General features: G+C 22.4%; 1 protein-coding gene across 1 annotated transcript in view; it reads right to left on the bottom strand.

The window, feature by feature from the left end:
- LOC112591186 (hemicentin-2-like) overlaps window positions 1–13,264 on the bottom strand; it is a 319,132-nt gene that overhangs the window by 82,359 nt on the left and 223,509 nt on the right. The window contains exon 4 of the mRNA XM_025334910.1: window positions 3,660–3,761. Coding sequence (XP_025190695.1) covers window positions 3,660–3,761 — 102 coding nt within the window. The remainder of the gene's footprint in view (window positions 1–3,659; window positions 3,762–13,264) is intronic.

Here is a 13,264-nt window from a genome sequence, read left to right as displayed (position 1 = left end):
TGTATGTAATATGAACAGGAAAAACTAATGTATAAAAATCTCATCAAAAACATAATAATCCAATATATTTTATTACGTTAGAAATATTTTTACAATTACAAATTACAATGCAGTATCTACATAATATTATGGTGTTAATATATTTAATACTTACCACTAATTATGCAATGAAAATAACATCTTGTGGTCTACCAATAATTTTGTATATATAAGTTAAAAACATATATAAATTAATATTATAAATTGCTTGCTAGATTATAGTACATTGAGAAAATAAATTTTTTTTAACCGTTACAATGAATCATAGACCTTATATTATATAACTATAATAGAAAATAATTGGTAAGACACTGTTCATAAAATTGATAGTTTATTGGTATTCTATGCAATTTACATTAAACTTAACTATTTAATGTATCTTTAATTTTAATGTATGTGTGCTATTTTGATAAAACTAATAATAGCCAATCAGAATATCTTTATGAAAGGCATATCTTAATTGTTTTGTTAATAAATTACTAAGCATATTACAATAATGCTATACAAATAATTAAAATAACAACATATTATTAATTATGTTATGATAATGATCAACACTTAGAATATATGAGAATTAACATCACCTTACTTTTTTTAAGTATATTTTATTAGATATATAATAATATAATATATTTACTGATACTGTTTTAGTCTATGTGAGTATTAACAATATAATAAATGCAATGTTTTCGGTAAACATTTAATTTTATGTTTGAGCATTTAAATTTAAATTACTTTCCATAATACTAATAGTAAAATAAATTATTTTCATGCAGTTATCATAAAATATACTTACTATACTTAATACTTATTACTAAACAATATATGCTAACAGACAAGTTTTTATTCAGAATTGTTTTCCGTACCTATATAATGATTGATCATTGAATACAAATTTAACACATAATATACATACAGTTACTTATTTAAAGACGAGGGTATGCATACAGCAGTATCTACTTTTTCATTTTTTTTTTTATGCATAGATATCAAATATGATCACCACCTTAAGTCGTAGAAGCATTTCTCTATGTATAATAATATATTATAACATGTCAGGGCACTGGATAATCTTTGTATTACTTACTAAACAGTTATTGCTTTATATTTTGGTAAAATACTTCGGTATGTGTTTTTTTCTAACATTTTTTTTCTATTCTAAGACATGGCGCTAATCATAATATAATATGTACCTTGACTTCATGAATTCCTGCGCCCTATTACGATGTAATATTTTAATGTTTTATTGTCTTTAACTATTTCAATTAATTTTAGTTTAATCCATGTAATAAAATTATTTTATCTTCAAACGTAAAAATTAGAATTTTTTATTTTCAGTGGTACTGAAGACCAGATACGTATCGGTGATTTAGGTCTAAATCAAAAAAATATTTATTTACATTTTTATTGAATAAAATTATGGGATATCACACCAAGTATTTGTTCGTCGTAATAAAATGAGTATAAAAATACGAAAAAATACAAAAATTATATTGGCTCTTCTAATAGTAAAATTTTCTAGGAAACGGTATTACAATAACATATTATGTATTTTGCTTTGATAATGAGTAAGTATCTATCTAACAATAACAATAATTTGTATAATAAAATAATAATATGAAAAAAAACCAAAGAATTATATTATTATGATTAACCATTATAATATTATATAACTGAATACAAAATGTTATAAACAAGCTAAAAGCGCTCTTTTGAACTTCTGTTTATGTTTAAACTTTTAAATAAACCGGAAGGAAGTTAATTCTCAGAACTGTACGGTGGTCAAAACTCAAAAACATTGTCAATTGTCATTGTATCACTTTTTATTCAAACAAACACTTTTCAGAACAATTATATTATCTTTTGTTAGTCCAAAAAAACATTATTGTTTTATTTATATAATTACATTTGAATTCTATTAAATAATATGAAATATACATCGTATAATATATATATTATAGAAATATGTAAATATTACAGTTTCAATAAGAAAACCATTTATGAATGTTTATTTAACAATATTGTGTCGTCAGTTTTCAGGAATTATTTTTTGATTTTGTTTATAAAATAATATAATATTATAGGTTTAACTTTTATTGATTTAAATTTATAAATACGTTTTTTTTTTTAGTTTTATTTTATAGTTCTATAAAAAAAATATATTTTTATGATTTTTCATACATTGATAGTAAAAGCCAATGATAATATTAGTACTTTACCTGGTTTTTAAAACGTATTGATTATAAAACATTAATCTATTTTAATACACCGGGAGTAGGCTGGTAAGGCACGTATATATAGTCAAATAATTATATTAATTATTATAACCAAATGTAGTTTTGATACCTTCCTAAAACTTGGTCCTTGGTTAATTCCTTTTAATATATAAATAATAAATATTAAAAAAAACAATAATTTATGGACATTTTTAACTGTTAATATTACAAAAGTTTTAAAATAATATTTAATAAAAATAAAAAGAGAATGTTAACAATTTTTGAAAATATTGAATTCGATTCCCTCGTTCCTTGAAATTTGTTAAAACCACTATTGATTATATATTTAAAAATTATCACGATAACATGAAATAAAAATAAAAATTTATAAATTGAGTAATGCGCTGAACGGACTACCCATGTTCTATGACTAGAATAATGCTATAGGTGATTTTTGATAAGCAGTTGTGCAACTTTCGCAACTCACACTTTTATAGAAATATGTTTTGTTCGTTCGTAAATTTAAATAATCGGAATTCAAGTCTACTGCTTTTTACAATATCATATATACAATATACCTACATATATACCAGCAGTCTGTCTATACAGTACATAATATATATATATATATCATATACCAGATACATATAGTAATCCAAATTAGTTTTTCATTACTTTTTTATAGTGACAATGTGAACGGAGCGAGTGGTTTTGGTCTGTAGGGATATTTATTAAAATTAATGGGTGGGTAGTATGTAAGAATATTTGTTCCTTAAGTAAAAGTAGTTCAACACGCTACTGTATGGTATGAGGCTTTGAAGAGTAAACGAGTTTGCTTGGGAATATAACACATTGCACCTGCAGCAAAATGAAAAAGAAAAAAAAAATTGGCTGCTTTTTCCTCAAAACCATTTGTACAATATACGTTTTACGAGTTAACGAACTAACTCTAACTCCGACAGATGTTGAATGTTTCTCATAAATTTACTGTGAACTTTACTAAAAATAATATATGCTCAAAAGAAATGCTAAAATTCGAAATCAATTGACAAATTATATTATATATTAAATAATATAATATATTCACTAATCCCAATCCCACTTGAGTTTCGAAACTATAGGTATGAAATATTATTATCGATAACCTATTTTATACTTATTATACTTGGATAATTATTTAGTGAGCTGTATACATATGATAAGATAATAGATTAAAATATAACATAATATTTTTATCATAAAAATAGGTATAACAATATTATATCCTTTTTATAATCACTTTACTCGACAGTCATCATAAACATAAATTATTTTATTATTTTTATAATTAATAATTAAGATACGTTTTGGATGAATAATATAAACAAAAAATAATTTTCATAGGTTTGTAAAGTATGCACTTACCCCAGTCTGAACGTGGTGCAGAGATTGAAATCGCAAATCTTCCGTGTATGTAGATAGTCCGACGGTGAGTAGTCGATAGTCTCGTCTACGAATCCAGGAAACCTGTAATGTGATTTATATGACTATGATTAATGTCTTAAATTTAAAAAAATAATATGACATGTGACATGATTTTATATTAAAGCATGATTTTTTAGATGCTTAAAGTAAACTAGGTATAACTTCTTAGTACCCATATTATTATTTATTACATATAATTAAAAAATACAATTATAAATAATAATCTTATATTATAATCATATCCATTTTTATAAATTACTGAATTAGTAGTTTTCTTTGATAAATGAGTGCGCAGACTTTAATACAGTAGGTGTACATATTGTATTATGCGGCTGATAAGTATATTTTCCAATAATTTAAATGCCCTTAAATAAGTGGTTATACAAATGTCGAAAAAATACTTATTATAATTAAAAAATTATAATATAATAAGTTAATAGGTTATAGGTTAATATAGAGGTACTTTTTTTATGTTAAAAATAAAAAAAATATTTTTATAAAGATGTGTTTATTGAAAGAGATATAATTTGACGATTCTCGTCATATATAATTAAGCCCTGAAATTCGATTTAAATATTTTGTTTTTTATTTTTAAAAATAATTATTTTGGGATTTTATTTTAAATCCTTTAACAATTATCTGCAACTAGCCCGCATATTCTGCATTTCCTGTACACATGTCTACAAGCTCTTTGAAGTAGACTGATAATTTTATTCTATATTAGATAGGTACAAATAGTTTAACACAGCGCATAATTTAAAACATTTTTAAATCTTTAAATAATTACTAAAATTGTAATATTTAACTTTTAAATCGTTATTTGTTTCTCTTTAATATTTTAAATATAAATTATGAAAAGGAAATAGATTTAAATTTAGTCAATAATACTGAAATTGAATTTTAATGGAAAGAAATTAGTACATATTCACTATTTATATATATATATATATAATGATAACAATAAATTTAATAGAAAAAAATTTATATTGATTATACATCATGGTATAATTGTTATTCATTAGTAATTAATCATTATGGATCATTAAAACGTTCTAATAGAACAAGATACAATTAATTTGAAGCAATATTATTAAAACAATAACTAAAGTAGAATAGCAAATGGATTATATTCACTATAGTAATCTTAATAACATATAGATACAAGCTATTTGAAAAATTAAAAGAATAGTCTTTCAGTTCTGATCTTAAAACTAAGTATATAAAATATATAAACCTGTTAATAAAAGTTATTGCATGTGTTAAATATGCACTTCTCTAAAAATATAAATAAGACAAAAGACGATCTTAAAAAAGTTTGGATGGTAATGTTTAAAATAAAATCTTCATATTGACTTGACGATTAAAAAATTAAGGAGTATGTTCGTTGAGTTTAAAACATTAAACAATATTTTATCATTTAACAACACGAAAATGGTTATCTGTGCAGTTTTACAATCAGTATACGAGTATACATACAGAATAATGTATAGGGCGGTACTTTCAAAAAAAAAAAAAAAATTAAGTTTGCTCAGTACTACTGTTATATCTTAAGTAAAGATAGCTTTTAAAAACCTTTTTATTCAATTACGAATATACTATATAATATGAATAGTAAATTCAATTTGAAGAAATTTCATGAAAAATATATACTAACAGAGTTATATTTTTATTAACTTGAAAGCATCAGTTATAACCATAATTATTCTACTCATGAAAAAAAAAAAAATAATAATATATTTAAAATAAATAAATAAATAACACTGAATTTTATAAAAAAGATCCTTTTAATATAGGAAAAAATGTATGTGTGTAATTTAATATTTCTATTAAGAATTTTTATAATTAGAATCATTACAAAAAGTATTTAAAGTACAAAATAAAAACTTGTTTATAACAAACTTATATCTATGTGTTGTACTGTATTCTAATATTATTCTGTTTTATACATTATTATTATTTTGTTACCTATTTGATTAAATAAGGATATATTAATGCGATTACCTTAAATTTTTATAAACTCACCTTATAAATAAGAACTGTTTTGTCTTCACAACAAGTTTAGACTTTTGGAAACAATTATAAATATATATATAATTTATTTAAATTTTAATTGTATATTTTTTTTTAATGCAATAAATATTATTATTATTATTAAAAAAAAATATTAACTTACATTTTGTTTTAATAATAATACGAACTATTATAAATTATTTCGGGGATTAAACATTTTATATATTAATTATAGTTGTTTCAATTGCAGTGTAATAACAATAAATAGGTAAGGTTTATAATTTAAACATGTTTTATTGCGTTTTATACATTACGATGTTCAAATATTGCATGTTAGTTGGCTATAAATTATGTTCTACGTTTAATTTTCGTACTTTAGGTCCTATTTTGATTGTATCTTGATTGCATCCCAGACTAAGGTTATTGCATACTATATGCAGGGTCGTCACTATAATTTTCTTAGCTCATAAAATTATTAGTACACGAGTACGGTGTAATGTATCAACATGAACACTAAGACGTCGAACCCTACTCGCTCTGTGCTAGAGATAGCACACGCAGTTATACCCTAAAATTATACCAATATACTATTTTGAAAAATAATAATTTGTAAAATTTTTTTAAATTTTTGTACATGAAAACTATTTATTTATTTAAAAAAAAAAAATCTATACATTTTTAGTTCATATCAAACCAGTAAAAATCATTAGTACCACCGAGTTAGCACCAACTAAATCTATTTTTATTTCGTACATATTTTTGTTATTTTAATTAAATTTACTAGTAAAACAGTCAGGATTTCTTGAGTTTTAATGGAAGTTAGTAAAAATTCATAGTTCGAAATTTCGTATAAATAAGAGATAAATTAATTTAAATAAAATAGCGTCTTTTTAGTAGGTAGTATAGTTACACATAACATAATTTAAATGAATTACCTACTCGTACTTTAGCTAAACTAAATAACCCATAAAAGTTAAAACATATGCTACTAAGATAATTGAATATCTGTGATTTTCGTTTTAACATATCAATATGATTCAGTGGTATTAAAAGTTTTTTTTTGTGTTTGAAAAGGTCCATACATTTTTGAATATCATTTTTGATTTTTTTTTGTTTTGCCACATTTTCTAAACTATATCCATGACGTTTTACACAAATTTCAAGATTAGTAGCTCATATTAATAAATATTGAAGAATTAATTATTATTTCAAGATTTTTTAGGTTATAAAAAAAAGAGAACTTTGCATTCTGTCACCAGATAAAAAAATCTATACTATACTTTGTAATTTTACAAAATTCAAAAAAATTGTAAAGTAAATTTAAGTGTACTTATGAAATTATTACGAATGAAACATAATTCAGCATCAAATGAGTGGTTATTTTTTGACCAACAATTAAAATATTAAAAATTATAAAAATTCTTGCTTTATTTATTAAATTATAAGATATCTCCATTGTTATGATCATCATTCAAAAAAAAAATGTTCATTCTTAAATTTATCTTTCAATGTACAATGCACATATGTTATAATTTGCTTCTTTAAAACGCATTTTAATAATATTATACCACAAATGATTATTTTAATTTTATATTCTATGACTATGAGTAATCAATATTACTAACGTTTAATATTGTGTACATATCAGGTGATTCATTTAAGTGCCCGCATTCTACAATAATAATTTCGGAAATTTTGAAGATATTTCTATACATGATTTGATGTTATTTCAAAAAGAAATATTTGAAAAAAAATTGTTATCATTGTTTAGGTTTTTTTTTTTTTTGTACGAGACAACATTTTTAATTTCATGATACTACAAGAAGCATATTGTTTGGACAAGTAGTTTATTAGTTATAACTTATAACTTATAGGTATTTAGCTACTTATTTTGAATTTGAATTTTTTGTATAGATAATTCTGAAAATATTCTGATATGAAATATGAAATTAAAAATGTATGTTATCGTTCAAAAAAGTAAAAGATTTAGAAAAATGATAATTCTTTTTAGAAATGTTATTTTTAAATTACATTAAATGTTGTAAAATAAATATTTTAAATAATGTTAGAATTTTCCAATTAATATAACAGTATACTAAATATTAATTAAATCTACACTAAAGAAAAAACTTTAAGCCGAAAGTGTGATTTGTGTTGACACGTTTTAGACAAAAATACAACAGAGTTTATTTGAAAGATATCTTGAATTTGTAACCACATATTTAATTGAAATAACAACTATCGTTACGTTTAGTAATTCCATTTTATGTTTGTACAACACTCATTAACCTCGTTACAACTATATTTTACTGAGTTAGGTTATTAAACCGTTAATTAAAGCACAACAACTAAATAATAATTTACAATGGCCTAACGTATAAGAACTGCGCACTTTTCCATTTTTTTTTTTTTTTAATAGAGGTATATATTGATTATACAAAACCAATACATCCTAGTATAATAATAAAGTTCATTATAATTAATTAAAAAAATATTTAGTTAATTATGTCTGACGTTTAAATTTTATAATTACATTACAAACCCAGTTCTTCAGTTTTATGCGATAATATTGTTTTTGTTTTAGTTTTTTTTATCAAACAACTTAATATACTTAAAATCTACTAAATAATTAAGTTTTATAAATTTTATAAATTTTATTAGTTTAATTATTTTAATTTTTGACATTAAGTAAAAAAAACAAATTTGTTAAATGAATAGAAACTTAAAATAAATAGTTAGGTAAGTTAAAATATGTATATACTATAATACTTTATTCTTATGTTTATTCAGGTATAAAATTTCATGGAATCGTGAGGTATAAATCATATTTAACAAATCTATAAAATGTACTTTCTATAATGTAAACGTTAAAATATTTTTTTTTCAATTTGTTTATAATTTTTCTATACAAAAAAAGTATAAATAAAAAGTATATACTACACGAGTGGTAAAATTGTTTACTAATTAAATGCAAAAAAGAATAATAAAAAAAAAAAATATGAATTAGAACATAAGTTTTTTCATTTGTGTAATCTTTTTGTTTTACTCTGTAAATTATAATGTATAAGTATAGTGGTTTTAGAATAAATACGTAATATGTAGCTACATTTAAAGAAAATAATTATACTTTGGAGTGTATGAAAAATCCGTTTTTTAAATAGTGGATAAGTATTGATAATATTATAGCAGTTATAAAAAGTAAAATAATATTAATTTTAACTTAGGTTATTTTAAGTTGAATTGGTAAGTATAAACCTATTACTTATCCGATGTATTCATTTATAATTTTTTCTAGGATATTAAAGTAAAAAGAACTCTGGTCGAGTCCGATGAAACGTATTTTCTTAACAAATTGAGTCGAACAAAAATAACTTTTAAATAAAAGCGCATAAAATATTTTTTGGTAAATACCAATTTCTCACTTTTAAGGGGTCGCATATTACGAATATTTTTTGAGTTTTGGCATTGTCGATTACTCTAAGGATTTTCACATTTCCCGTAGAAATCGATATTTGTTTAACTCCGTACGACGTGATTCTCTTGCAAAACTTATAGTAACATACAATATACACTACGTGTAATGTGCATATTGTATAGTATAAAACGTGTTCATTCGCTACTTGCCCGTTTCATCTTAAGAACATTATTTTATAGCATTTCTCTGGTGGCGCCAAGCCTTTTTAAACACGCACGTCATCTGCACAATCCATCGTAGATAGAATATTTTATCATCTTTCAAATAAGAAAAGTTTAAGAGTTATTCAATGTTTACATGGTTTACTACATAATATATTATCCATTAGTACATACGAATCTCTCAGTATAAAATTGTTTATGCATTATTATGACGACTTACTCGTATGTTTTCTAGCAAGGTGTTACTTTATTTATTTGCTGTTATACTTTCAAACATTTATTTTTACAGCTAAAATAGTATTGAATTTAAAAAATAAAATAAAATAAAAGGTTGTAATAATAGTGATTAAAACAACGTTCAAATGAATACTTAATTTAAAGAAATAAATTATACTAAAGAAAATGTTGAGAAACATTTTATTTTATCGGTTTTAAATATTTTTTACGATTATTTATGTATATTTCTATAATAAAATCATAGTATATAGGTGCGTTTGTGTATGACAAAAATATAAGCCAAAACAGATATAGTCAAATAAATTCAATAACTTTACTTATGTCATAAAAGTGTGATTACCTATTTATTTTTTAAGTTTGTATTGTGCATTGGTACTACCAGTTATAATATGATTTTTTTAAAAACGGTTAAAATTGACTAAACAACGAATGCAAATTGTTCTTACAAACAAAAGCTATAAAGTAATTATACTACAACTATTTTAAAAATAGGTATGTTATTAATAATTAATATTTTCTATTTTGTTATAGAATACCATATAGGTAGGCGGTGATTTTAACTTGTAGAATTTGTATAGCAAATTATGATTTTTATTTGATACTAACTCAATTGAAATATTTTAGTACCCGATTAATGCAAATGAAATATCCAAAATGAATGTGTTACCATTTTTAAAACAGGTATTTAAACTATTTACATATTTTATATAGTCAATTTCCTAGTAGTTTTCAAGAAAATCACAAGTGGCAGTAAAAAAAAATTGTTCAATAAACCTCTGTATTTAACAAATCATGATCATGTTTTCGTGAGAACAAATTCCAATCCGAACAGTTTTTTCTTCTCAATGATTTATTATTGTTTTCAAATTTAAAGCACCTGTTCCAATGGGGCCATAAACCCTCGTATGAACTTTGTGTATCAATATATTTTATTTTTTCTGTGTATTTATAATAGTACAGTGAATTTAAAATAATATTGACATACAATTTTAAACAGATAAAATTTTTTTCGAAACATAATTTATCGTCATTTTATCGTGTACGATTTATTAATATTTAATAAGTATCTAATATTTCTTCAAGAAATTTAAATTATAATATTTACGTCATTTTAATAACATATCATTGTAATAATTGTTTTGAACTAAAATTATATTTTTATTTGTATTAAAATTGATCACATAACTATGCAATTTAAATTAATAAAATACTAATTTTTATTAAACTGTATCTACATTATTGTTCGTGTAACTCGTTTTAATAACATAATTATAATGTAAAATAACTTAGTCGTATATAATTATTTTTACTATTGCTCTTACACATATTTAAAACAAGATTCAACGATTATTTATATGTTTAGTAGTACAATGAATTTGCTATAGTAATGTTTTCTAAATCATTCTTCATGTATTGTTGGCCCATTATTTTAAGGGTTGTTATTTGCCTTCGGTTGTTTATATACAATTCTTCCCATTTATATATTCCTATTTCGTTCGACCCATATATTTATCTTATCTTTGTTCCAAAAATTATTTCGCAATCGGGAACTGGCCATCATACCCCTAAAATATTTTATTTTTTATATCTAACAAAATATTTAATATTATATACGTCATTTTTATTTCTATGTTAGAATTAAGTTTAATTTGATTTATATTTTATGTTTACTACGCATAATTTGCTTATACAACTGAGGTATAAAATTATTTTTATGAATTTAAACACATAATAACATTTAAGTATAAGAAAATGTCTTAAGGTAAATTCTTGTATAGTATTATTTTTACTTAAATATTTTGATGATTTTTTCATCCTTTACTGCCACAAATAGTAATATAATTGATATGTGTATATATATATATATATGTATAAATAATTTATAGTTTTAATAAATTTAAATTTAATAATTATTTGAATTATAGACATAATGAAAGTCTATAAGTGAGTAAAAACATTTAAAGAAACAGTTAAAAGTTTTTGTTTTTTCTTAAATACCTAAATTAATACAAAAATATCTATCAATCATAATCTTATATTTTATTAAAACGATATTTTTAAGTAGTATTAACGTATGAATATAGTATGTATTGCATTTATTTAATACATTTATAGTTACAATATTATTTAATTTTACATCAATTATAGTTTTGGGATTTATTATATACCTGATTTTAAACTACAGAAATATTATTCAATTATTTTTGAAATTTATTTTTAAATAATATAATATATGCTTATTATGTAAATTAAAATAGTAAGCAATAAATTGTTATTTTGTAATATATACAGCTGTACAGGAAGTAGTTTAACGTGTATTTAATTCTCAAAAAATATATTTCTCAATATAAAATGATTATATTATGGAATGTTAATTAAACCATGAAAAGAGGCGTCGTTTTCTTAAATCACATTCATTGTCCAATCATCATTTTAGAGCTGAATAGTGTTAATAAATTGCATCCTCGTTGTGAGCCTGTTTAGCATTTTGGCAACAACATGGTGGATGTTATTTAGGTTTCAAATTTTGCAGGTAGAATAAAAATTGTTTAAGGGGATTGAATTATATGAAAACTTTTATTATTTACAGTGAGTTTAAAAAGATGAACATTTTTCCTAGCTTTTGTTTAAATGATCTTGGAGTAATTACTATCATTATTTATTAATAACGAATAGGTAATTACATACCAAACTCAATCGATATTCAAAATATTATATGTTTGTTTCCTGTAAATTATTCAATGAGATATGACAAGGACATCAGTCACGCATATAAGACACATTCGTTGGTAAACATAATGGTTAACGGTTTTGGAAGACTTTGATAAAACGGTTTTGTGTCTTAAACTGGCGGAAATCAGTCCTTGCATTAATTATTGTTTATGTACAGGCGTTGACTATCTACCCTCATGAATATCCAATGACTCTACGCTGCACGAGTTAAACACATGAGGTTGTTAATTTTTTATGCTAAAATAACATATATTATATGTTAGTGTCTTAACTCATGGCAAGTAACAGTAATTGTTGGACTTTGTGAAAATAATTGCACCTACATTTGGGTAACAATAATAATAATTGTAACGTACTCGTTAAATAATAACGATATTCGTTGATTAAATGAAGTTTTCTGTTGATGAATAGTATTAAAAATATGTTAAGAAGATGTGGTACGAATTTTTCGAGAATTTTATTGCAGAAATATTCATCCTTTTTAACTCATAGTATTCTGGGATACTATATTCTATATTGTAGAACAGAGCGAATTTATATTTATATTTTATAATTTCAATTTTCTATGGATATATACAGTTCAACATATTATCATATTAAAAAAAAAATAATAATAATAATAATAAATACTTTGAAATTTAATTATGTAATATTATAAATCAGGTAAATAACAGGTAAATCATAGTACTAATTACTAATATTAGTTAATTAGACTGAATACAACGAGCTTTTTATTAAAATCTTTTATTTGTGATTGAATTTTTGTAAAACATACTCTGATTTCCTTATAAATGAACAATGTTTTATTCGTTGATTTTTTTTTTATAGAGTGAGAAATTTTTTTTCCGTTGAATTATAATCGAAAATTAGTAATATTTATATTTTTTTTTTTATATTATTTGTACTTATACTTTAAAAATGAATCTAAA

The sequence above is a fragment of the Melanaphis sacchari genome, unplaced genomic scaffold, assembly GCF_002803265.2.
Source record: "Melanaphis sacchari strain LSU unplaced genomic scaffold, SCAv2.0 Contig12_pilon_pilon, whole genome shotgun sequence".
NCBI lineage: Eukaryota > Metazoa > Arthropoda > Insecta > Hemiptera > Aphididae > Melanaphis > Melanaphis sacchari.
Note: the sequence above shows the minus strand (reverse complement) of the source record. Positions and strands in the feature narration are given on the sequence as shown.